Below are 27900 nucleotides of genomic sequence, written 5' to 3'. Positions count from 1 at the left end.
AGCACATTACTATCTTCATTCGAGCCTTAATGAATAGAGGTTGTTTTTCGACTGTTGGGTCACTTGTGAAGAGACCATGGATTTGTCAATTTGAGCCTCTTATTTACTGCTATTTTTATTTAATTATACTTGGTGTCATTGCTCCTCTTGGCCTCTAGAGACTTGCTCACTCTACCTTGCATAGACTTTATACACTTTTAATTGTCCCATACTTGGCTCTTGCAGATGTTTTCTTCTACCTCAATCTTAGAGAAATGTGTCTCATGCCCATGACTTATCCGTCTGCCTCCTGTTGTGCTTTACAGCTGTTCCTTAAAAATTGCCTCCTTGATCCCAAGCCAACATCGACTCCTCTTGTTTTGCAAGATAGGCTGTTTTTGCAACGTCACATGACTCCAACCCTGATCGGCTTCTGAGGTAGTTGAATTGAATATTTACATGAGCCGGCATCCTTTTTCCACTAATGGCCCTTCTTGCCACGTTATATATTCCTCTATAGCAAGCTTCTATGCATCTTTTCTCCCATGCGTTACTGCGTATTTACAGTTATTGGTGAGCAAGTTACTTTATCTTCTTTTGCATTTATGATTACTTTATCGTTCCGTACATGTCTCTCTTGTTACATCGTCATTCTCCACTATTTTCATATCGTTTCAGCATGGGTTCATATATCTTCTTTATGACATCACTTTGCCAACATCAGAGTTCACTCAGCGCTCCCTGATATCCAATGATGCATGCTGACATCCTTCCATACAGCATCCTTCCACACTTTCAGTGCGAGATTACATTCAACACGGTTGTCTGAGTGCATATCGTCTCTCATAAACTCGAGGTATGGGCATAACACATGGAGTCCCAGATATAGCCCTTCTCCTGCTGTTCCAGTATGACAGCAGTGAGGGGGTGAGAGCTAGGGCAAATGTGTCCACCTACCCCTATACAACTGGTAAATTGGGAACACTGCTAGAAGATCTAATGATGTGCAACTGGAAAGAGCTGCATGTTCCGCCTCCACAGAAGAGGAAACGGTTAGAGGTTGGAGATTGATGATTAGTGGATCAAACTTAACCAGAACCAGCTAGATTACGTTTAATGGTACATAAGTCAGGGCATCGTTTCTGATCTGCCGACTTCGATATATGATCCCCTAAGGTTTCATGATTCAACTAGATCCACACTGTTCGAGTGATAGTATAACCAGACGCCTCAGGTGTAGGTGGAATGCAATCAATTCTTCGCCCAGAATCATCCGACAGAATCGGATCCAGCAAACACACAGAGGATTTAATTAACACTGTAAAAATAAAAGACTGCCCAGAACTCCCCCAGGGTGTTCCCACTCTAATACTCCTCGAACATTCCCACTCAAATGAGTGTGCTTGTCTGTATGATGCAGACCGTTCATACCGTAGAGACTTAAATCCCACCTGGATGGGGAGCAATCTCTAAATTAACACGAAACAAATCTAAAATAAAATACTTCAGTCAAAATCTAGGTGTCTTGAGGGGAAAATCATTGAGAATAAGACATTACTCTGATCACAGTTGTAAAAAAATGCAAAGTAACAGGCTGATAAAAAATGCATTTTTGACGAGGCTCCTGATTTAGGACATCTAGCAAAAAATAGTGAAACCCTAACACTTTCCATAAATGTCAATCCAAGAAGAGAGGCGGAAATCCCCGGCATGGTGCTACCGGAAAGGCTGTGCCTCCAGAGCTCTCTTTTGGGAAGAGCCAATTCATGACTGCGTAATGGTGCACATACCTTGAACATGGTTGAACAGGAGAGAGATGTGTGCCGCTGTTGGTCGCTTCAGGGATCCTCTTCTTCAGGTCCTTGGAGCATCCTTACCTACTCCCGTGCAAGCTTCGTGAGGACACCCCTACCCAGCCCCTCATTTTTAGCGGGCCTGAATGCACCATACAGTGGCCATTGTCGTGATTAGTCCTCTGAATGGTAAGGCGAAAACCTCTGAGATCAGGCCCCTGAAAGCGGCGGCATAGCCCCAGTTGGCTTCCAAGCTGGTGAATTCTTTAAGCACAGCGGTAATAAGGAATCGTAAAAGAAGCCTTTTTTACAGAAACTGCCCAGGGTATTTCTTTAATATATGCTTTTGACACACAAAATGATTGGCTTCTTTGTTGACCAAACATTTTTCACACCATGAGTCTGTACGCCAGCGTTAAATAAGTACTATGAGCAGATCACAATATCACATAGTTTCTTTTGTTGTTGTGCACCTTTTCGTCTTATGCTCATGTTAAATTGTGATTTGGTACCTGTAGTCTGCTGTTTATGATGTGGGTTATAAAGCTATGACCATGCTCTTTTTGCATACCATGTTTCTATGTAAGGTGTTTCAGGTACCAACAGCAGCAACGTTGCCCCCTTATGTGATTGCATGCACTCATTCTGTCCCGAATGCGATAAGCCGATCCTTCTGGTCGCTCGACCAATTAATTGCCTGTCATCAGAAATGTGCCTGGGGTGAAAAGTGATTATTTGTGGGCGACTTCCTGCAAAGTTCAGCTGAGCCTACTGTCAAGAGTTACTGGCAAAGATTCACAAGCCACAACATTCACTATACAATCATGGACGGTTTGAGCCTATTCACAAGTAGCAGCCGTTGCTGAAAAAAAGCAGTCATTTTGAGCCAAATGCAGGGGCTGGACGTATCTTAGAATCTAAGGAAGGCTAGTGGCATTCAGATACTATATTAAAGTTCACTTTTTTATCATCTACTACATCCTGAGCTGGTAACCAATCTAGGGACAGCCGGTGAAGAAACAACAGAAGACCGGACAGCGGATCCACGAGTGATCCAGCACTGTGGATGGCCACGCCTTTCTCTAAGCCTGGATGGTAGTATTCATGGCCAAGTACAGTACACATAGACCTCCTCCCTGGAGCTAAGTGACAAAGTGAAGTCTCACCCCCTTGCTTTGAGTATTCTTTTCTCGTGCATAGAGTAGGTTTCTCAGCTACTCAGCTTTGCGATTGCCTTTTTTGCGAGCCTGCCCCAGGCTCATTTGCCCTGTACAGATTCCACATCCAAGCAGACAAATGCCAGCCAGCCCCCCTTCTCCTCGTCACTGTCCTGTAGGGCACTGAGTGATGCTTTCTTTTCATTTAGCATTTCTTGGATCCTGGGAGGCTGCATGCTAATTTCTCTTGCCGCCATTTTATTTCATATCAGAACTTATTTTCATTTTCTACATCAATGTCAGCCCCCTGAAAGCAGGGAATAGACAATCCGTGTTATTATACATTTCACTGTTCAATATTAGCACTGGCTTTTTAGCAACCCCCCCTGATAGACTGCTCTTCCTAACTCTGGCTAATAATAAAGGAAATTACTGCTTTGGAATACCCATTCTAACTTGTCTAAACCTTTTTCATGAATATATTGGACTTGCATGTCATCTGATATTATCAGCAACCTGAATGTGTCAATGACAGCAGATCACAAAGCAGGAACATTGAACCCCTTCTGTTGATGTGTTGTTTTCTGTAATTGACAAACTTCATAAGATGCACTGCACTTAAGAGTGCCCTTTGTTAATAGATTTCTTTTATTTCACTGTAAATGCTAATTTCCGCAAGCATATCCAGCGACATAAGTCCCTGCGGAAAATGGTGAACAATGAGGTTTGCTGTGCTGCTCATCAAGATGGAAGCCAGAGCAAGCAGGAAGCAAAACAGGAAGTCCCTTCATTTCTGAATCACAATCCTGAAGTCATGTTCTCATTCACATGTGTAAAGAAATATTTTGTGAAGGAGAACAGAGTGCAGTTTAATGTTAACTAACAAGATATGCACTATAACCCTTTCTAGAAAATGCTGTGCAAAGTGTAGATTCTTAAGAAGTGTGGGAGCTACTTTAAATAAAAGACATATTTCAGCATTACTTGAACACAACAGATATAAATGCACATAGAGTCAGGGAATCCATGAATGGTTATAGTGAATGCTCAGGTATAAGCTCTAAACTGTAGTGGCAGAAATCATCATTTAATGACTGTGACCTCTATTCTGCAAGTTGTTTTTACTTCTGTTTTTGGCAGAGCTTTGGGGGAGGCAACAAAGCAAGGGAGTGTGATGCAAGCAATATGAAGTCCATCGTACGGTGGAATAGGCAGCGTTCTGTCACTGGTGGGAATACACGTGCTGATGACAAGTGCTTGGTGTTGAGGAGTCGGCGAGCAAGTCAAACACAGAAACAAATACTTACAAAAGGAGCTAGTGGCATCCTCAAGAGGCACTCCTGACAGCCCTGTGAGCTCACACACAGAGTTGTGCTGCACCTACTTATTTCATTTATAAAGCGCCCAGACAACCCTGAGGCATTGAGGCACTGTTGCAGGTACAAGTCAAGGAAACGTACTCTGTCATCCAGTAAGCAGGTTACATCAGACATGAGAAGAATGGAAACAGTTACATAGATGAGAAGGTAGTATCATACATGTTGGTGAGCAGACAGCTAGAGATATTTGCAATAGTATGCAATGTGTGTGGGCTTAGGAGAAAAACTGGGGGTTGAGAGCTTTGCGAAACAGCCAGTATGATTTCTCAGCCCTGAGTGAGGGGGGAGGTCCCCTGATGCTTCTTTGATGACCAACAGACAATCGAAGGTGCAATGCTGAGAGCTTAGGACCGCCAGAATTGATGATGGCAGTAAATACGTTCTCAAAGGTGAAGTTCCACTTGGGCCTAGTCCTCCTGAGCAATATGGGTTTGGTCAAGAAGTTGGCACTTGATGGAAGTGTATATTATGGAAAGGCCACATTGCTACAAGGGGGAACGCAACCACAGCTGTCAAACGATAAGAATACTACAAGATTCAGGAGACCAGGCCTTTCACATGTTATGATCTTATGTGCAATTTGTTACCTTGTAGTGAGTCCGCAGAAAAGGGGCTGCAACTCTGTTTATTCATTTAAAAGTATAATGTGCTTCCTTCCACGTAAGGACTTAACACTGCTGCCGTTGTAGCACGGCCAGATACTGTGACATTCTGGTGTGTTAGTAGTGAGTGCTCTGTGATGTGTTTAATTACATACAATTGATACATATCTTTGCGGAAAGGATGAAACATGATTTTCTCACAGGAGCAATGTTCTCGTGTTATGCAGTTATTTTAAGTAAGTTAGTCACGGCTCTGACACGCTTGGTTAGGCAGCATGACAAGATCCAATTACATCTCGAAAAAAAATTTTGTAGCTTTGGATTTCTATTATCACGTGTACTTCAGGACTAGAGAGAAGCGCAGTGTGAAGAGCAAGTTTCTAATGAGAAAACCGGAAGACTTTCTGTGATATCTGCGTTCAGTGTATGTAAAGTAGCTGAACAGACACATTTTTTAATCGGGTCATGATACGTCTTTTAATATTTGATGTTCCAAATAAGCACATGAACAATAATGACCAAAGTCCATTGAAATGGGCAATCCAAACGAACAAGTTTCATATTGCGAATGGAGCAATCCAAACAAAGTTGCAAATTTTGAATGGAGCAATCCAAACCAACAAGTTTCATATTGTGAATGGGGCAAGCCAAATAAACAAGTATCAGATTGTAAATGGATCAATCCAAACAAACACGTTTCATATTGCGAATGGAGCAATCCAAACAAATAAGATGCAGATTGCGAATGGATCAATCCAAACAAACACGTTTCATATTGCGAATGGAGCAATCCAAACAAATAAGATGCAGATTGCGAATGGATCAATCCAAACAAACAAGTTTCATATTGCGAATGGGGCTATCCAAACAAACAAGAAGCTGATTGTGACTGGATCAATCCAAACAAACAAGTTTCATTTTGTGAATGGAGCAAACCAAATAAACAAGTTGCAGATTGCGAATGGATCAATCCAAACAAACAAGTTTCATATTGCGAATGGGGCTATCCAAACAAACAAGAAGCTGATTGTGACTGGATCAATCCAAACAAACAAGTTTCATTTTGTGAATGGAGCAAACCAAATAAACAAGTTGCAGATTGCGAATGGATCAATCCAAACAAACAAGTTTCATATTGCGAATGGGGCTATCCAAACAAACAAGAAACTGATTGTGACTGGATCAATCCAAACAAACAAGTTTCATTTTGTGAATGGAGCAAACCAAATAAACAAGTTGCAGATTGTGAATGGAGCAATCCAAACAAAGAAGTTTCATACTGTGAATGGGGCAGTCCAAATAAACAAGTTGCAGATTGCAAATGGATCAATCCAAACAAACAAGTTGCAGACTGTGAATGGAGCAATCCAAACAAACAAGTTTCATATTGCGTATGGGGCAGTCCAAACAAAGAAGTTGCAGATTGTGAATGGAGCAATCCAAACAAACAAGTTGCAGACTGTGAATGGAGCAATCTAAACTAACAAGTTTCATATTGCGAATGGGGCAATCCAAACAAACAAGTTGCAAACTGCAAATGGAGCAATCCAAACAAACAAGTTTCATATTGCCAATGGGGCAATCCAAACAAACAAATTGCAGATCGCGAATGGAGCAATCCAAACAAAAAAGTTTCATATTGCGAAAAGGGGCAGTCCAAATAAACAAGTTGCAGATTGCAAATGGATCAATCCAAACAAACAAGTTGCAGACTGTGAATGGAGCAATCCAAACAAACAAGTTTCATATTGCGAATGGGGCAGTCCAAACAAAGAAGTTGCAGATTGTGAATGGAGCAATCCAAACAAATAAGTTTCATATTATGAATGGGGCAATCCAAACAAACAAGTTGCAGATCGCGAATGGAGCAATCCAAACAAACAAGTTTCATATTATGAATGGGGCAATCCAAACACACAAGTTGCAGATCGCGAATGGAACAATCCAAACACACAAGTTGCAGATTGTCTTTGAAAGCGAGTCCGAATAACTTGATCTGATGTTAATGTACACAAATGGGTTGACGGTATATAAAAAAAATGCAAGCAACACAAATCTTGAACAAGCATTTTCACTTTATAACCGATAAAGGTGTAAAGATAAAACAAGAGCACATCTTAAACGAAACAACTGCAATTTTGACTTGTAGTCCCAAGATTGTGCAAATTTGGAAAACGTTATCAGTTCACAGTTTATCAGCAAAACAAAAGAGATCCTGCTCACCGGGCGAGCTTTCACACTCTTGCAGACTTGTGCAATTCGTGCGTGCATTTGGGGTTAGGAGTGAACTAAATATGTCACATGCAGTTTTACTATTTTGTTGAGCAGAGACCTATTGCTCAGTCTCTTGCAGTGTGTGCGAAGAGGACCCCTGGAGACCCTGCACAGCACTTGGCTGAAGTCCTGGCCCCTGACTTCCTAGATGTCATGTGTGCCAATGTGTCATTCTGACTCTGACTCTTTGGAATCATATATCTGCACACAGTAAGCCCCTTCTGCGCAGCCTCTATATAGATTGACTTATTCTGGAACCATCTCACTCGCACACCACTTGATGTTTGTATACACCTTCGTCGTGAAGTTTTCTTTGCTGATGGCCGTACCTAATTCTTCTTGCATTTAACTTCCCATCTTCTCCACAACTCCCCTCACCAGCTCCATCCAAAGGCTGACAGACAGATACGTGTCCCCATTTAGCTGCGTCCCACTGTTAAATATTACTCTAAGACAGCTTCAAGCTTCTCAATTTGATTGTTAGAGATTACATTACCAATTTGGAGCATCCACAATGTTCCACCACCCACAAGATATTATAGCAGTCTATTTAATGAACCCCAGCATACATCTGGGACCCTGTTCAGGCGTCCGCTTATCGAATATTTGACTAGGTTGAGGTTGACCAACTTTGCCCACAGTGACTTGTTCAGTAAGGACAATCTGTCGAGGTCCTGCTTGACCTGTGCTGTCATTTGTTTATGGTCAGCTTGGCACATTTTACCACTGCTTTTCAGCAAGTAGATGCCTATGTTCTTACATTAGGAATCATTCAATTGCATTTGCCAAACTGACAGGTCCATTTTAAGGTGAGCCTCTCAATATTGGTAGGATTTCCGATTTTTGACAATCAACCTTATACTCTCACATGGTCGCAAAGCAAAAGGCAATTATAATGTCCAACGCGATACATCCGAGCCAACAAACTTTAATTAATTTTAAAAAAATCAACCAATTACCTTTAAAACTTGTATTAAAAATATATATTTTCTTTAATTCGTATGATTTATGTACACACATTTTTGAAACAAATAACATTTTCAAAACTACACAAGATATGCTTCCAGTATTTTCAATTGGTTTGCCACAGATGGATGAATGCATGTTCTACTGTTGTGGTATATGCCCCATTGCTTTTGATGTTGAGCTGACACATGTGCTTCATATTCTGCTTCTAGTTTTTGAGGTGCCTGGTTATCCTCCAATAGTTCTTTCTCCCTCTATTTACTATGTCTACCCTTATAAATCAACGTAATCCTCGGTGCACTAGAAGATATTATTTCATGAAAAATCAGAATTATGGGGGTGTGGCATGGAAGCCGCGAGCAATACGGATGTAAGCCCACTAGGCACCCCATAAGCCTATTGATCGTACAGTGGGATCCACCACTGGTGGCTGATTTACTGCTTGTAATCCGGAACAGGGGCTGCATATACCCTGGGGGAATCGCCTGAATGTGAGGTGCGGTGCCTGGAGGGTGAACCGCCCGTCAGAATTGTCACCCACCATCCCCCATGGCGGGCATCCAAGATGGCAGCGACAGCCGCACTGCCTGAGCCTAGAGAGGTGGTCTATTGGGATGCAAAGACGCGCCCACTGACGCTACCGGGGCTGCCGGTGCAGGCATTTATTTCCAGATGCAGGGCAGTGAGGGGGCCTTGTGGAGGACATTGCCGGAGAGGGAGACGAGGAATGGAGAACTTCCACTGTTCTTACGAGGTGCTGCGGCGCCTGGTGTCTTGCTGCTCTGGATTTACAAAGCTTGAGAGATGGGGCACTTAACTTCGATGAGCCTTGCCTGTGCCAATATGTGATAATTGGTGTCCCTTGTCACGTGAAGCTCCTGTTTCTCGAGGATCATGGCCCCTTTGCCTGATGAACATAGTGGTCCTGATTTGCCCTCTGAGTGGCTCTACCTGCAATTGCAGTCCGCATTGCTCTGGGGACGGGGAGGACTGGTGTTGATCCCATTGGATGCTTTGGTTTATGAGTCCCTGCTATAGCACTGGAAGCAGCTATGCCTGGAAGTAAGGCAGATCCACAATGCAAGGAAGCTAGGATGGACAGATTTACACTGCATACCCACATGAAGACAAGGATCTCCCCGCCTGTAATGCCTGACCCATTGGAGATGTCTTCAGGTGGCAACTTCCCCAGAGACAAAGGTCAGAGAGGTTCAGACAGATGTGTCCATGAGGCTGGCCACGGTGAGTTTGCCCCCAGATGCCCCATCTACCATTTCAAACACTGTAAAAGTGTTTAAAATAGCATTCCGACACGCTCGGCGCTCCAGTCCCCTTCCTCCTTCCCCAGCCCAATCCCGCCTCCCAACCCTCCCCCCGGCACCCTGATTGGTCTCCTGGCCAAAGGACAAAAAAAGAAAAAAAAAAGGAAACAAACTCGAGAGCGTGGCGTCCTCGCCACCACCATCACTCTCCATGAGGCTGGCCACAGTGAGTTTGCCCCCAGATGCCCCATCTACCATTTCAAACACTGTAAAAGTGTTTAAAATAGCATTCCAGCACGCTCGGCGCTCCAGTCCCCTTCCTCCTTCGCAGCATACTCCCGCCTCCCAAACCTCCCCCCGGCACCCTGATTGGTCTCCTGGCCACATATCATGAACCCTTCCAGGGCAGCCCTCTGCCTGGCAGCCCCTGTGGTTAAGGGCCCCAAGGCCAAGGGCTGCTCTGACATTGGCGGCTCCAAGATGTGTTTGCAGGTGTCCGCAGGGGACGCCAGGGAAGCCAGCAGCTCCCAGACACCAACAAAAACTGTGAGTGTGGCATGGGTGGGGAGTAGAGCAATTACTCTACTCCAGAAAACCACTAACATTCTACCTTAATTCCCAATTACATAGAGTGCCATAATATTAGCATGTCCACACTTAGATAGAATTGTGAACATTAGCCTGCATCGTATTTACATGGAATTGTGAATGTTGGCATGTCCACACTTAGATAGAATTGTAAATATTAGCATGTCCACACTTAGATAGAATTGTGAACATTAGCCTGCGTCGCATCTAGATAGGATTTTGATTGAAGATAGCATACCCACGCCTAGATGAAACCTGAATGTTAGCATGTGCCACACTTAGAACTGTGAACACCAGCTTGCGCCGCATCTAGATAAGATGGTGAATGTTAGCATGCCCACACCTAGATAGAATTCGAAACATTGGCCTGCGCTGCTTCTAGATAGGATTGTGTAGGCCAACAAGTCCCACACCTAGACAAAACTGTGAATGTTAGCATGCTAAAGGTCAGGTAACCCACTAACCAATATAACCTCAAACTCTGCATACTTATCTCACTCAAAAACTCACACAACCATCTCTCGCACCACAAGCCGCACGCACTTCACAACACTGCAACAACACATAAACCGGAGCAACAGCACAAGCAGACGGACACCGATCCAATACCCGCACCAAAGCTCAGCACCCGGTGTATACTGAGTTGAAGCTGCCAACAGAACACCACTCCTCTCACTATCCTACTCCCTCTCCACCATACTAACCCATCCCACCTTATCGTTTGCAGATCCGCCAGAGCGCCTGGAGACCAATTCCATTGGTGACGGAGCACGGTACAAATACCTTTAACATTTAACATTTAACATTTTGAGACAGGACCTATTTAATCTTGCAAAAAAGGTAAATGATTAGGGAAAGGATAGTGCAGCAGTCTCAGAAGTTACCAATACACTATGTAGACAGGTACAGGAACTCCAGGAGCATGCCACAATTTTGGAATGCAGATTTGGGGACACAGATGAAAAAGATTATGTGGAGAAACATGTATTGCAATTGGTGGGCCCTGGTAAACTGTCTCAATGCTTCATGGTGGAAAAGGCACACCATCCATCCACTAACCAGAAACCCCTTTCTGGGTGCTCCCCCTCGTGCAGTGATAGCTAAGATTTTGAACTTCAAAGTCAAAGAACTGATCCTTCCACATACCCGAGAAGCTGGCAAGATTTATGAGGTTGTAGATTGTTGGCAGTCATCCCAGATTACACGAGAGAGGTTCACTCTCATCACTGTGTGTTTTTAAGAGGTCAGGTTCATTTCACGTTGTTCACAGATCCGTTACATGCTCTTATCTCCTACAAAAATCAAAGTGCTGTACATGCATAAGTCCTTGTTTTTTGATGAGCTGGGCGAGACCATGGCCTGGCTACAACAGCAGGGTTTGGACACTTGAATACAGGGCTGCACTGGAGGGAACACTGCAGAGAAACCTTGGAGGCAAAGGAGGAGGAGGAGCAGGCTGATCAACACAAAGACGGACGTCGAGATTGGATCTGGGATGGAACAGCGAGATATGGATGGAGTTGTTGAACCCAAAGGGATGAACGACCATAGCCCTGTGTTCCTGGGAATGGACTTGGCACCGAGAACAATGGTTGATGTATACCTCAGTTTCAGCTAGAGCAAGTACGGAGAACTTTGTATGAGATAGCTGAAGAGTGGGGAAAGGGACGAGACCGGGATGGCCCTTGTCCCCCATTTTATTTGCATTAGCCCTGTAGCCGCTGGCGTACATGCTTTGGCAAGATATGGTGGACGTGGGAGTAACAGTCAGCTGAGAGACACATGTAGTTTTCATGTATGCAGATGACATGTTTCTATATGTACAAACCCCTGGAGGGAATATACCTTTGCTGCTGGAAGTGCTTGACAACTGGGATAAGGATCAACAAGAGTAAATCCTGCATTTTCTCGTTGGGATCTATGGCGCTTCTCTCTGCCTCAAAGTTACCTGCTCTGCTGCTAGTATGGGAACGAGATACGTTTACATATCTTGGTATCAGGATACTGAGGAACTTTCAGGATATGCATTGTAATAACACCCTGAGAGCCTGGATAGAGAAGGTGTCAGGGTTTTGGAATAAATTGCATTTGTCACTCATGGGTAGAGTTGTGTTGATCAAGATGGTAGTGCTACCCAGACTTCTGTATTACTTTACAAACTTACTGCATAATTTACTGAATAGTACCTTTAGCAAACTAGACATTACTATCAGAAGCATACTCTGGGTGAAGGAATGGAGGGGAGAGTGGCTTTTACCACTCTGCAGGAGCATTAATATTTGGGAGGCCTCCAGGCACCAAATTATGAGGCATATTTCTTGCTGGTGCAGTTACAATTTGTGATGCAATGGTTGTCAGGTGATGAGACCCCTGCGTGGCATCTGCTGGACACTTCAGTGCACCCCTATATTATAAGGACGTACTGTGACTGACTTGGAAGGGGGACAGATGGCCTTACTTCATACACTTTGGTAGCTGTGTATGGAGGCATGCGTATCATTGGATTAGGGGGACAAACCCTTACTCCCCTATATTTCACTGTGTATGGACACTGAACGCCTAGGGGCAGCGGGATGGAATCATCCAAATGAATGGGGGATACTGAGCATGGCTGGTTGGGGGGATATGTTTGAGAATGGGTTTTTGAAGCCCTTCCCTGATTTGTATGTGGATCTAGGACTGGGCAGGGATTACCTTCTGTATTATACAGGAGTAACAGCCGGAGCGTGTAAGCTATGGAAGATGTTTGCCAGAGGAATGGAAGATGTTGCCAGAGGAGCCGCCATCATCATGTCCGTTACTGGGAGGCATGTTTGAGCTTGGGGATGTCAGCTGGCTGATACCCAGGTTTTAGAAACTGCTATTGGAGAATAGGGATAAGGGAGAGAAGGTACTGAAAGTTAAAGAGGATTGAGAGCGTGACTTAGGAATTGCATTCGAGGGGGAGCTATGGGATAAGATTTGAGAGTATACGAAGTTGGTGTCCTGGAATGCTTGTTAGAGACTTCTCCAATTTAATGTTCTACAAAGAATACATCTGATGCCATGACGCAAACATGAAATTAACCCAAGGAGGCCAGGTCATTCTCCTTGTTGCAGGACTGACGAGGCTGAGTCCCTCCATATGATTTGGCAATGCCCGAGGTTGGGGGACTCCTGGAAGGGAGTGTTGCCAAAACGTTTTGAAATGGGGGCCAGCTAGGAGGCAGATTCCTCTTTGGTATGTCTGTTGAGACAGTTCCACAGACGAAAGTTGATGAAACTTAACAACCCGGTGGACCTTGCGCTATTACTGGCAAAGCGGAAAATAGCCATGGCATGGTATAATCCCAAGGGCCCTATACTACTGGACTGGTCTTGAGTTATGAATACGTGGGTGAATGCTAAACTTGCGGCGCTGATTAAGATCCAATGTATCTATGCAGAGGTGGTAACAATGAGTACTATGGAATGGGCGTTGATTTTAAATGGCTTGCTTTGTTCTCCGATGGGAGACCCGGCTTTTGTTTTTCATTACATAGTGATATTGCTGCGGTATGGTGCTGATACGGTGCTTGATGGAGGAGCTGGTCTGCGCAGTGTTAATTGTGCTTTTTTAGATTACGGGGCCTGCTGCTGCGTGGGAAGGGTCGAGGGGTTTTGGAGATGAAAAGTCTCCTACCTTGACTTTGGAAGGTTGTTTTTCCGAGCAAGGAGTGGACCAAATACTGGGACTGTCTGAGGAGGATAGATCAGGGGCAACATGTTCGCCTTGGAAGCAAGACGACACACAGCAACACAGGTTCCGGGTCTGCACTTAGAAACCTCTGGGTATTAAGCACGTTGTAAATAACCTATCATATGATAGATATCATACATTTTCTTATCTCCTGGTGGAGGAAGTTCAGGTTTAGGGAATGATCAACCACTCCAGGCGCCACAGAAAGGGTACATTGAATGGGGGCGGCAGTTGGCTGGTTGTCGTCTAGTGACTGAAGAAGACTCTCTAATGTGGAGAGGAGCTGATTCTGTTACTCTGGTTGGCCTGAAATTATAGTGGCAGTAAAAGAGAAGGGAGGCATAATCAGAAAATGTTGGGATTCACAGTAACAACTCTCTTTGCTCTTTCCAAGGTTTTTTCCTCAAAGGTTAGGTTTGCAATAGAGCAATAATTAGTGAAAACAGTGGAATCAGTAGTTGACTTTTTAGGATCAGGGTGGTCATATCCTTTATAAGCTTCATTGGTGTCATGGAAGCATTGCAAAGGGAGGTGGCTGGGCCCACGGTCAGGTTTTGCTCCTTCTGGATAAGGGTTGTTTGAGCTGAGGACGCTTTGACTCAGGACATGGTAATTAGCATAGATGGCCTGAAGGGAGATGAATGTAGCATTGTGGGTCCTGCAAGCATGTATGGGTTGTTTTTATATAGAATCCCTGTTTTACAGATATTACTGAGAACGTGTGAAAAGGCCGAGTAAAGAAAACAAACAGATAGTTAATCACTGTATTTTGCAAATGACCCTGGATTGGTTTTAGATATTCAGAAAAAGTCACAGAATGTCCTCTTTCATATGTGTATTTGTATTTTAAAGTCATTCTGACCACCATGCACAGCACATTGACTACATCTTGGGACTGTTTTTTTACTCTAAACAAATGCAAAAATAATGTGATAAAAACATCTTGAGATCATGTGTATCTGTATTCTGTAAAATGTTGCCATTTAATTGAAAACAGCGTATTGCATAACAGCTCATTTTCCAATATGCAACTGCACAGACGTAAGGAGTAATTTCGGTATACAATCTGAAAAATATATTTTATCATCAACAAAATAGAACAGGTCCCAGCCAAAATAAATTGTAAAAACCTGTTAAACATCTTCCATGCATTTGGCAGCCATTTCATGATAAACACAGATTGGCAGAAGATATTCAGCAACATGCGCGCAGTAGCATATGCATAACAGGAACCTACCACAGTACCCTGGGGTTCCACACACTGTTTTCATGGTCACCTGATCGTCCACTATCTTTGAAAGACCAAAATCAGCTGTTAAAGAAACAAACACAATATGAAATGACCTATTACAAAACCTCAGGGTGTGAAATACACATTATACAAATATTACTGTTAATCGGCTATAATTATTCCTGTTTTTATATATCTTGTTTATGAATATTCATTGAGGCATTCCATTGGTCACGTGACTGGGATGATGTGCACCCACTATTCCTATTACATGGATGGTGTGTTGTAGATAAGCGGCTGGTAGCCCAATAGGCGTGTCTGCAGCACTTCTGCGCCTGCGTAGTAGATGCCGGTGAAATTACCAGTTTCTATGTGATGCTCTTGCCACTGAAACCATGGGTCTCATTACGCGGTAGGAGGTAGCCATGGCGCTGCGGGCTCAATGGGAATGGGGACGTATGGGGTCCCGGTCCCGAAAATGGGAATTACTGGGCCTGCAAAAGTCAGAAAGGCTTGGTAATTCCCTTTTTTCGGGACCCGGACACAAGTTTGGAGGTAGCCATGCCGGTAATGGCGGCATGGCTACCTCCAATCTCGTAATGAGGCCCAGTGGGTTGTGTATTTTGATATTTGGTTGTTTAATAACCAATATAAAACATTTAATCTAAGCGCTTAATTTGTAAATTTTGCCCATATTCAACACACTCCAGCCATGTGGTTCTGGGGCAGTGGAAGTCATCAGAGAAATGTTGATGGGTTCCTGTGCAGATGAACATGTAATAATCCAGGAAAACGAAAACAGTGGTTAGGGCAACTGGCACATTTTGGAGGAATGTAAGTATTGACAATACCTTGCTTAATGATGTTTAACTCAGTAGATTAGTCACATCTTTTTTGTAATTTGGAGCGAAAACGTTACTTGTTAAATAAGGCACCAAGGTTATTCATTCTTGGCATAGTCATGGGTTTCTTGCACAAATAATCATCCCTGTTAGTGGCCATGGGAGAAACTGCTACATTTGAGAAAGGGGAAATAAATGTATGTTTCAATTGAGAAAAAGAAACACAACGCATCCAAGTGTTGATAATATGCAATTTGTATTATGCTAGTATTAAATACTACATTGTGTTCGATGAATTGATTTACTTCAGCTACAGGGATCCATTCACTCAATTTGACCTCATTTATTAATTGAAAAAAAAACATTCAGATCTGGATTATGGCCCGCCAAGCTGTTCTCAACTTGATGGCAACTTGCCAAAAGGTTACCATAACATTTTCTCAGCTCAGAAGATCAGGTTCTTGGGAATTGCCATTGTTCCTGCTCCCAAAGCCCAGATTAATGTTGCCATCTTCTCTAGCATCTTTACACTCAAATGTGTCTCTCCAAAATCAGAAGGCCTCCTGTCATCCAGAAGAGTTGCATACGGTCCTTGTAAACCTTCAAGTTCTGCAGAACTCACCTGACAAGCTTATCTCCAGTGTCCACCCCGTGAGCAGATTGCGTCCAATCTTCAAACTTTACACTGTCTGCCTTTTAGATTAGGATGTTATATTAAAGTTCTGCTTTCACTTAGTTTTGTAAAATCATAACATCTCACTGTTCATCCATTCAACTAACATGAACAACTCAACCTCCCATCTGTTTTGACATTCCTCCATCAGAGGAGAAATATTTGCTGTGAAAGGAGTAGAACTTCATAATTGGCCCCCTCAATTTATATAATTCCTCCAACCTCTCTAGATTTAATAAACTACTGACAATCTGCCACTTTCCTCCAGCTTTCCATGGCACCCTGTTTTCTCACCATCATCTATCTTACCGTGTGTCCTGAGGCTATTGTGAAATGTCCAAACTAAAATATAATAACTTGTGTGATTTGTCAAAACATTAGAAAATGGAGATGGAAAAGACTACGAGCCTCATTACAAGCTTTGCATTCATTTATCATTAAATCTACTGAATTATCGTTTCTGCCATTCGATGGCATGGAATTACCACAGGATTACAATTAGTGGCACAAGCTTGTAATTCTCAATTTTTTGGAGTCTACAATACTCCAAAGGGATTTTTGTGGAACTATTGGGGTAGACTGGAGGAGCTACCCCAGTGAAATGCTGGTGATAGATACTCAACTTTATCTATGGTGGCGTGTTAATGTGGTGATAAAGAAATTACCACCAACGTAATGCTGCTTTTACCACATAGCTACACTTGTAATTGGGTCCTATACTGTTAACTCTACACATAAGGTCGGCCTTTTTACCGGGGAAGATTGCAATGCCAGTGTGATCTTTTGCTAAACTCACAATCAGATCGTGAATGGGCACAGACCTGGGTAGGTTCTGAACCATCCTCCAGCGTAAAATAAGCTTCCAAGGGCATGCAAAAAAAGAGAACAATGAGATTTAAAAATAGACATGGTAGTTTAGGTTCAGTGGAACCCTTTCTGGGAGTAAAATATTGACTGATTGCAAAGAGCAGCCCCAGAAGAGAGACAGCCTTTGCCACAATTGAACAAAAAAGAGATGGTGTTATGAGGAAAGTTACTTATTTAGTAGTTTAATATTTTCAATTTTGGCTACAGTATTGATGATCTTTTGTTGGTCATCATCTGCATATGTTTTACCCCCTCAGGTGCAGCTCTCTTGATTAACTGGCTTACAACTTTTGCCATATTTAATCTTTTGCTGGGAACATATTTGGTTTGGCCTAATCAGATGTTGCTGATGACGCAGTGCTCACACAGCTTAATGTCTGTATTGTCTGCATTTTGTCCTGGTACATGAAATCTACCATCTTTCATGTTTTCTGATAACAGGTAGAATTTAGCCCAGAATAAGGGGAAACTGCCCTGTCACCACAGCTTACTTTGTTTTCTTTAGGTGGGCAGGTCCTAATATACAGATGTTACCTCATTCAATGAATCAATCAATCAATCATCAATCATCAATCAATCAAAGCTGATTCAGAATAAAAAGATTCCATCAAAAAACAGTAATGATACAGTAAAAAAAAAGATAACAATAATGACAGCATAATCTATAATTATTCCAGCGTTAAATATATGGTATGAAATTAATAATAATTAACACCCCGTTGGGCAACTCAGCTAATCAGGTTGCTTAGAATACAAGCTGAACTTTGCGGTATAAGCCTGCGTTCCGAGCAACCTCGGAGCTTCTGCCAATTGCCCTGCCATTTTACCTCCCGTCACCCTGCCATCTCTTCTTCTCTCCCTTCCCTACCCCTCTCCTCAAATTTACCAGAATAAGTTGGACATGAGATGAGTGGCAATGCAGTGCTGTGGCAGTGCTACTCTCATGTCCGCTGGCTGCCACAGAAATGCAAGAGGGGCACAGATTGGAGCCTTGCTTCCATTTCCATGGTGGCCATGTTGGATTACAATTTCTTAGAAGAACGGTTCATGCACTCATCTCAACCCGTTCTTTCATAGAAATAACAGCCAGGATGTAAACCAGGGGTGCTAATAGCCATTATGATGAGTTACAGAGCCATACTAGATGGTAACAGCCCGGTGCCCTGTGTTCTTAACTCAGGCCACAGCCCGTTATCAGCCAGAAAGGCCCTTATAAGTCGTCATTATGGCCATACTATATTATACAAAGATAAGATTACAAAAAAATGCACAAATGATCATAGGGAAGGAAATTCCCCCTAATTAGTGGGGTTTCCGACTTGAGTAGATAATACGGTGAGATAGAGGGAAAGCCTTTGCCTCTTAAAACTGGTGCTAGTCTTCTAGCTCTAAGGTGTAGATAGGCCGGGCAGAACAACATGAAATGTTCTAGATCTTCTATATCAGCATTGCGTAAAGTAGAGCTCTGAAGCTGCAAATTACCCATTCAGGCACTCAAGTGTGCAGTAGCACTTTAGAGGGTTCTCATGGGCAGAATGGGATTACCATAATAAATGATCTCAGGTCTAAATAAATGGACAGATTCCAAGAATATGTCAACATACGACTTTATTATCAGTTCAATAAAGTAGGGAAACCTGGCGAACAACAAATCGTAACTCACTCACTCTCGATTACATTTCCATTACACAAAGGTTTTATACCTTGATGTGCGTCAGCTATGACATCAACATACGTGGCAAATAATAAAACCTATTAGTAACATCATTGGTTGCCCCTCTCCTGATAGGCATACCTTGAACATCCCTCTAACTATGCATAATACAGATTATAGGAGCATAACATCATCAGATTGGCCCCTGCAACATTGTATGCTCACCATTGCATAGGCCCTTATGATTGGATTGCCTTCTCTCCCAACCTTGGACATTTGGCTCGTTAGCAGCACATAAGCAAAACAAAACCCAGGGGCAGAGAAAAACGTCAGACTACTGCCCACTTACCCAATTAGTCAACCATCTTCACATCAACCAAGCCTTCAGCCCAAGGCCTTTTCTTTGTACTTGACCTTAGAGCTTATGAGTAGGCCTTGTTTTCTGGTCTTGCACCATGTGTGAAGAGACCATGATTTTGTCAATCTTACCTTTCTATTTAGTGTTATTTGATTCAATTATGTTGGGTGCCATTACCCTCTTCAACCTCTGGAGACTTGGTTGCTCTATCTCAGTTGGGCTTTCTGTATATTTGATTGTTCAATACTTGGCATTCACAAATATTTGCTCATTTACTTAATCTAAGAGAAATATTTCTTGTGTACGTTGCTTTTCCTGGTTGACTCCCTTTGTACCCTGCAGTTGGTTCTTGCTGTGGCATCCTTGATCTCTGGCCAACAGCTTAATCTTTGTTCATGCACACATTTGGATAGTCAGCATCTGTCAGATCTGCACTCTTGGTCTCTCTCCTTCAAGCTTCTTGCTTACTTTTATTCAGAGCCAACGTCCATCTTTCCATCATGGCTGCTTACCCGTGTTATATTTTCTAATGCAGCAAGCTTCTATGGGACTCATCTACAATGTGTTTCTGCGTATATACATTTACTACTCATCTGGTTACGTATCTTCTTTGTATATGTGGTTTCTTCTCACTCGTACACATATTTACTTTGCTTCTTCAGTAATGTCTTCATTCTTTAAGTATTATTATATCGTTTCAGTGTGTCATTGTGTCTTCTCTCTATGACATCACTTTGCACCTGTGAGATTTCCTTTACAGCTTTTCGATGTTCAGTGGAGTCTGCAAATCTCCTGCTACCACTTCAGTTCGAGGGCACATTCAGTATGGTTGTCTGAGTTTCTTGTTTTTCATCCAGTACATTGGAGGTGAAGGAGCAGGTTCTATCAATGACGTACAGGTCTGCTTCACTGTAATCCCCCCTCTGGTTGAATCCTTGACCACCTCTTCCTCCTCAATTTTCTTAATTCTTCCTCCACATAATGACCTCTTTGGAATCCATATCTTAGTCACCCTGCTCATGTCAAATGCACTTGTTATTTGTTCATCCACACTCCAGGTCATATGGCAGCACTCCCTAGTTGGTTGACAGAACACCCAATGCCCTACATAGTTCCTATGATCCTTGGGGCAATACAACTTTGTTCCTGTGGATGCCAGAGGACTTTCTCTCAGGTGCTTACTTGTGGTGTTTTCAGTCTGTGTGTGCTCATCAGTCACAGCATTCACATCAATCATTATATTTATCCAAATTGCTGTCTTTGTTGTCTTCTTGCAGTGTCCTATGATTATTCTTATAAGACAGAATCCCAGCAACACTGACATTAGTATTGTTCCAAGTTGTTTAAGACATTTGCAAACCATGTTGGAACCCAAGAAAACAGGTACAAAAATCAATCTTCATCGTTGGTAGTTTCTACTTTGTATATACAGCAAGAAGGCCCAATCTTGGTGCAACCTCCTCCTCCCATTGCTGTAATCAAGTCCATAACATGCCTGTTGTGGAGTGTAATGAGTCTGATGGCCCTTGGTTCTTCTCTGGTTGCATAAATCATTTTATTGTTGTAGTAATCATTCGTAGCAGCTCCCACCCAGTGATTTGTAACCACTTGGCATTTGCTGCAGCTTCAAGTCGTGGCAGGAATATGGCTGTAAACATTACTACCATTCTACTGAGCAATTTATGCTCATCTGGAATGTCATAGTAAGCTTCTATTGATTTTGCCAAAAAATAGTTCTCTCCCTTCTGTTGGGTGAGGCGGAGCAAGCTCTTCTTCTTCTGATGTGCATCCATTTTCGGAAAGCTGTCAATATGAAGATCACTTTGGGGAATCACCAATGCAGAAACATGTATGATAACTGTAGAACAACCTCCTCCCCAATTTCTAGCCAACTGCATGCAGGACTTGGATCCACAAGCCCAATAATGCTCCATCAGCATGGCAGTTCCTCCATTCATTCTTGGTACATCATTTATTTTCTTGCATCCTTTATTTCCCCAACTGGGATCAGGCCTCTGTTTCTGAAACACAGTGTTGCATTCTTCATTGGTATTATGGACACTGGTCCTTCTTCATTTTCAACCAATGTCAGTAATTTTGAATACTTGACCACATACTTGACCACGACTGTAGGCATTTATCATTTACTATTTGCACTATCTTTACTGGTGCTGTCATCAATAAATGTGCACTGCATGCTCTCATTCCATCCTCCCATCCTGTACTGGTGGCAACTGTCCATATACCAACACTTGAGGTGTCTCCCAGCATCCTGGTAATCCTGGTGTTTTCCATATGTCAGTACAATTCAGCCTTTTTTGTTTGACAGTCCTTATGAGTTATCCAGTTGTACCGCCAAATGAGTACAGGAGCATTTTGTTTGTCCAACCTGGATATTTTTACATCTTCTGCATTTTTATGTAAGCATCTTCGTATGGAAATTATTTCTTCTATCGCCATCGTAGGGTTGCCCATCTTCCTTCGAATTGTCCTCTTGTTGTTCATGTTGCTAGATTTCTGAGACACCTTGCCACCTGTATCGGTATTTCTCTTGCAATGAATGTTATAGCTGCACTCATGGCATAAGGGATTAGAGAATATACATAGCAGCTTTCATCTGACATTCTCCTCCTCACTTCCTTCATGTGTTGATACCACATGTTATTCTTTAAATAAGCTGAATTATCAAGAGGTCAAACAATTTGTTTGGAAATATCAGGCAAAATATCACTTGTGCTTTTGTTGGGGATAAGAATAGATGTCTCATTGTCAGACACTTAAAATGTATTATAAAACAATCTATCATGAAATGTGAAGAGCAGAAGAAAACAAAGGCAGCACACACAGAGGTTATATGGAGACAGCAAAGCACTAGAAAGCCAGTTATGCCTCTGGTATTATTGAAGGTGGCCATGGAGCAGTTTCACTATCCCGTACATACCACCAGAGAGAGTCTTGCTGCAACGATCGCTGAAGACTGTTTCAGACTAAAATTGTTAGAACATGTTGAACGGTTTATTGTGAATTGCATTGTGTGCCAGAAATACACAGCAGAACACACCTTGCGAACCATGCCAGGATCAATCCCCAGACCAAATGGCCCCTTTCAGCATCTGCATATAGATTATGTAGATATGTTACAAGTATGTAACTCTTATAGGTACTTGCTAGTGGTAGTATGCCCTTTGTCCAGATGGATCGAGGCAGGTCCATGCATGCACCCTGATGCCAAATGCACTGCCAAGTTTCTCATGCATGAGATGTTTCCTAGATGGGGTGTGTGCAAAGTCCTGTGGTCTAATAATCAGCCGCATTCTGTAAATGTTTTGTTCGAACAGATAGTTCTTCTATTAGACATAAAGCACACATTTTCCTCTGCCTATCACCCACAGGCAAATGGTGTCTGTGAGAGGCTAAATGGACTTCTCAAAGAAAGGATAGCAAAAATAAAAAATAACACTGAAAAAGAGATGGCTGCATGGCCTAATCCTTTCTTTATTTGCCCTGAGAAACCATCCTGGCTCAGATCACCATTTAACTCCTCATGAGTTGGGGACTGGAAGCTGCATTAGAGTACCCCTTGCTCTGCGTGTGTGTGCTCTTTCTCTTCCTGGTATGCTCTTTCTGGTTCCTGTTCCTTCTTTTCTCTTTCCTCTCTTTCTTTAACATCATCAATGCTCTTTTTGTCTAATTTAAGTTGTATCTGTTCTCCCATCCACACATTTTGTACTATTGTCATTCCACTTGCTTTATTTTTCTCTCTTTTTTGTCTCCTAGCTTCCTCTTCTATTTCTATATATCTGTCCCTTCTCCCATCACACACTTTATGTTCATCGCATGTGGGCATATATTTACGCTCTTCATCCTTACTTTCTGCCATGCTGTATTCACTATTATAAGCAACAGGTGCATATGTTGGATTAACATACCCCTGCTTTTAATTCCTTTAGAGGATAGATTCCCTGTTTGCCTTCCACTGTACTATCCTTTTTAGGAGGAGAAAGAGGAGCTGAGGGTGTGCCGTCCTCCTCTTGATGCTGATTGAGCATCAACTGCGTCTCAGGAGGATCTTCTCTCTCACTCTGGTACATCTTCCATAGTTCTAAAACAGCTAACCTTTTCTGAATCTTATTCCCTGTATATGTAGCATTCAAGTATGTTGTCATGTGTCACAATACTGATTTTGATAATGAGCGTTCATGAGGCCACTGCATAAGTGTTTTATTAGTCATGCTTTGACCTACTCAGCATGGTACTTTCTAATCTTAAGTGTGTATCTTGTCAATGTCCTGCATAGATGTAAAAGGGGAGTGTACCCCATAATGACAAGTCGTTTTTAACTGTCAATACTTACCAGGTTTTTTTCTATTTATTTAATCACACTTCAATAATCATTTTAGGCCAGCACCATCAATCACCGCCCACCTCCAATAAACAATTTCTCCAAACAATTTCCAAACCTATACAACCATATTCATTGTATATCTTCATTTATTGTTTCTATCAGTTCATAAGAATCTAATTTAATTCTATTTTTGTTTTCAAATACTACCCTCCTAAATTTCATTGGCACCAATCACTTGCTTTCTAGAGCCTAATAGCTATGTCAAATTGTATTACTATCGTTCTTATAGTTTGTAAACTTTCAGCTTATTTTATTTTTCCACTAATACAAAACATGTCAATATATTTTTAAAAGGGGCACCTGCCAACCGTCTCTGGTCACATGTGTTGTAGTACCGCTCTCCACAGGAAACTCTGTGGTCTTCCAGCTGATGGTGGAAGACATCAACTATCCAAGGGTCTGGATCTGAACCATCCACACTGCTACGAAATGTGCAGTAGCACTTTCGAGCGTTCTCATGATGCACAGAATGAAATAACCATAATAAATGATTTCAGGCCCAAATAACCAGACTCAAAGAATATGACAAAATACTACTTTATTATCAGTATCAATAAAGTAGGGAAACGTGGCGAACAACAAATGGTAGCTCCATCACTCTTGATTACATTTCGGTAACAGAAAGGCTTTATACCTTGAAATCAGTTATGATGTCATCCCACGAGGCAAATAATAAAACCTATTGGATGGAGGGATGGTTAAGGCAACATATCTACTTATAATTTCTGTAAGTGTTAGCCACATCATTGGCTGCCCCTCTCACGGTAGGCATACTTTGCACTTTCCTCTAACTATGTATAATAGAGATTATAGGACCATAATAGTAGCAGATTGGCCCCTGCAACATTGTATGCTCACCATTGCATAGGCCCTTACGATTGGTTGGCATTGTCTCCTAACTTTGGACATTCGACACGTTAGTAGCATGTAAGCAAAATGAAACCCAGGTGCAGAAAACAACGTCAGACTACTGCCCACTTGCCCAGTTAGTCTACCATTTCTCATCAGCCAAGCCTTCAGCCATGGCCTCTTCTTTGTACTTGACCTTGCTGGATTTTCTCTTCTCTGGAACTTTAAGGGGAGTTGAGGTACATTGCTATCTACATCTGGAGAGTATGAATATGCCTTGTTTTCTGGTCTTGCACCACGTGTGAAGAGACTATGATGTTGGCCATCTCGCCTTTCTAGTTAGTGCTATTTGATTCAAATATGTCGGGTAGCATTACCCTCTTCGACCTCTGGAGCTTTGGTTGCTCCATCTCACAAGTGATTTCTGCATATTTGATTGTTCAATACTTTCCATTCACAAATATTCGCTCATTTACTTAATCTTAGAGAAGTATGTCCTGCGTACATTGCTTATCCTTGTTGACTCCGTTTATAACCTGCAGTTGATTCTTGCTGTGACATCCTTGATCTCTGGCCAGCAGCTTATTAATTGTTCATGCAGACATTTGTATTTCCAGTGTCTGTCAGCTCTGCAGACCTGTTCTCTCTCCTTCAAGCTTCTCACTTACTTTTATTCAGAGTCGACATACATCTTTCCATCATGGCCGCTTTACCCGTGTTATATTTTCTACGGCAGCAAGATTCTGTGTGACTCATCTACCTTGCGTTTCTACATATATACATTTACTAGTCATCTAGAAACGTATCTTTTTTGTACATATGGTTTCTTCTCACTCGCATACATGTTTACTTTGCTTCATCGGTTACATCTTCATTCTTTAAGTATTCTTATATCGTTTCAGTGTGTCATCATGTCTTCTCCCTATGACATCATTTTGCACCTGTCAGATTTCCTTTACAGCTCTTCGATGTTCAGTGGTGTCTGCAAATCTCCTACTACCACTTCAGGGTACATTCGTAATGGTTGCCTGACTGCATAACTTCTCTCATATACTCAATGCGGTATTGGAATGATACCTGGTGTCATGCACAGTGTCTTCTTGTTTTTCATCCAGTATTTCGGAGGTGAATACACATCTACTTTTCTACACAAGACTGGCTCAAACTGCAGTCAGTTAAAATGCAGTCTCGTAATTTGGCTTCTCTCCACTATTGTATTGCTCCATAGCAAATAGCCTTGTGTTTTTTCCTGTGAAATGATCATGTGTCTTTTATTAGAAGGCTTAAGCAATTCCACAGTGAACTGGAGGCTTCCAGCCCTTTAAGACGAGGTAGCAATACCTTTGAGATGGATGGGGAAACAGAAGTTACTCAAACATCAATAATCAAAACGACTCAGTTAGTTGCCAAAAGGATAACTGTTTTAATATCAATTATCTAAAACAGGGAGTACAACAGACATCAACAGACATCTCAGCGTGCGATCTCTCAATGTATATTAAAAAAGCAGTCTTTTGTAACAAAAAATCATCATTGATGACATTAACTTATGTATTACTAATGTAATCCTACGTGGCAAACTACAAAACCTAGTGGCAATTGTGATAGGTCCTTAAGGAATCTCTAAGTATACGATCCATACTAGTCTAAGAAAGTGAAGAAAAGTGATAGATTTCTTAACATCAGGTGGGGCAACTAAGCCCTCCCCTTAAACAGGTCACTAGGAATGTCACTAAATACATGACGTCCCATTGGCTACACAAACTATAGGACCCTTAATCACACGGCCCCCTACCATTGGTTGGCACTCTAACCTCTGTCAGTACTTATCCACCTACGTTAGCAGCACGCAGACTGGACTTACAGGTGCTGGTGAGCTAGTCTTCAAACATACCTACCCACCAATTAGCATATTCATCTATCATCACTGCATTGGTCTGCTGTCAATTAAGGCTTTGAACTTGTCCTTGGGAGTGTTCTTTTGCTCTGGAGAATTTCGGGGGAGTGAAAGCACACTCTGCCCTCATGTGTAGGTGCGACCATCATGTTTGTCCAACTACATACTGAAGGCCACAAAATCGAGCCTTACTGTATTTAAAATACTGTTTTCTAATAGACCACTGATGTCTTCCTTATTTTTGTCCATGTCTTCTGAACAAGGGTTTTCGTTCTTTCACACGATTTGTATCCAATGTCTGCTCACCCCCGTCTGATAAGACACTGGCTTCTTGGCTCATCCATTCTCGCATTTCTGAGTTTCACTCCTGTTAATTCAATTGTTTTTAACTGTGACACCCTAGAAAAGAGGCCTTCCTTCTTTAGCCCAGTTCTGCTCTAATATGTAGTGAAAACATCCATTCTTTACTCACTTCTATATATATGTATATGTTGGTGCATGTCGCAATCTATTCACTATAAAGCTAGCCTCAAGAATACTTTGTCTGCTTGCATTTCTTTGCATCTGTACATGTGTAAAAAGACTTGATATCCTCATCAGTTCTGTAGCATAAGCTTCTTCATCTTGATCCCAAGATGTCACTTAACTTTGATACTTTCTTGATGCCTTATAGAATATCAGCATCCTCGTGTCTCTGCATCTCCTCCCTGTACTTCAGCTCGTCCCTGTGTAACGTCATCGTTCTTCTCTTCCATTTATTGTTCCTGCTTCTTCTGGGATTTCATTCAAATGGCCATCATACTGTCTCATATGCAGGTATGTTTTTCTCAGTGGGAACCTTGCTTTCAGGACTCTCTTCGGTATTGGTATTTTCACTGGTAACGCACGTGTCTCCCACTCTGGTTCCCAACATATAGGCAATACGAACAGGGTGGTTGAGGTGGGGGTACTTAGCTCCTTCTCTACAACAGATTCTCATTTTCCAAGAGCAGAAGATGTTAGGCGCTTAGTTACATCTTTGTACATGACAGGCATTAAATGCGTCGGATTCACATAATACCCATCTGCATTAACATTGTGCAATACACATCTTACATGCTTAAACCAAGTTATGTGTTGGCCCCTGTCTTATACCGAATGTGATGATTTCAAAATTGCAATAGAAGGGCCTGCTGATTGGTCCAAAAACAGAGCCAGGGAAACTCAGATTCGAGCATGATTTCATCTTGAATGTATCCTAGTCCTAATTCTGTATGCACTAAGACATGTGGTGCTGATTTCAGCAAACCCAATAGTCTCTTAGAAAAGACATTTTTACACTACTTGAAAAACCCCATAATGTTGTGCAATATTTTGCAGTTGTGTTGGTTGTATAGATCTTAATTATAATATTACTTTTCAATTTT

The 27900-nt window shown here is 42.2% G+C and overlaps 1 protein-coding gene across 1 annotated transcript in view; it reads right to left on the bottom strand.

Moving 5' to 3' along the window:
- Positions 1-27900, bottom strand: part of CAMK4 (calcium/calmodulin dependent protein kinase IV) — a 1546801-nt gene that overhangs the window by 219604 nt on the left and 1299297 nt on the right. Inside the window, exon 7 of the mRNA XM_069625488.1 lies at positions 14956-15030. Coding sequence (XP_069481589.1) covers positions 14956-15030 — 75 coding nt within the window. The remainder of the gene's footprint in view (positions 1-14955; positions 15031-27900) is intronic.

Source organism: Ambystoma mexicanum, chromosome 6p (genome assembly GCF_040938575.1).
Source record: "Ambystoma mexicanum isolate Mex_15411 chromosome 6p, UKY_AmexF1_1, whole genome shotgun sequence".
In the NCBI taxonomy this organism is placed as follows: Eukaryota; Metazoa; Chordata; class Amphibia; order Caudata; family Ambystomatidae; genus Ambystoma; species Ambystoma mexicanum.
The sequence above is the reverse complement of the archived record's forward strand: the minus strand, read 5'-3'. Positions and strand labels throughout refer to the sequence as shown.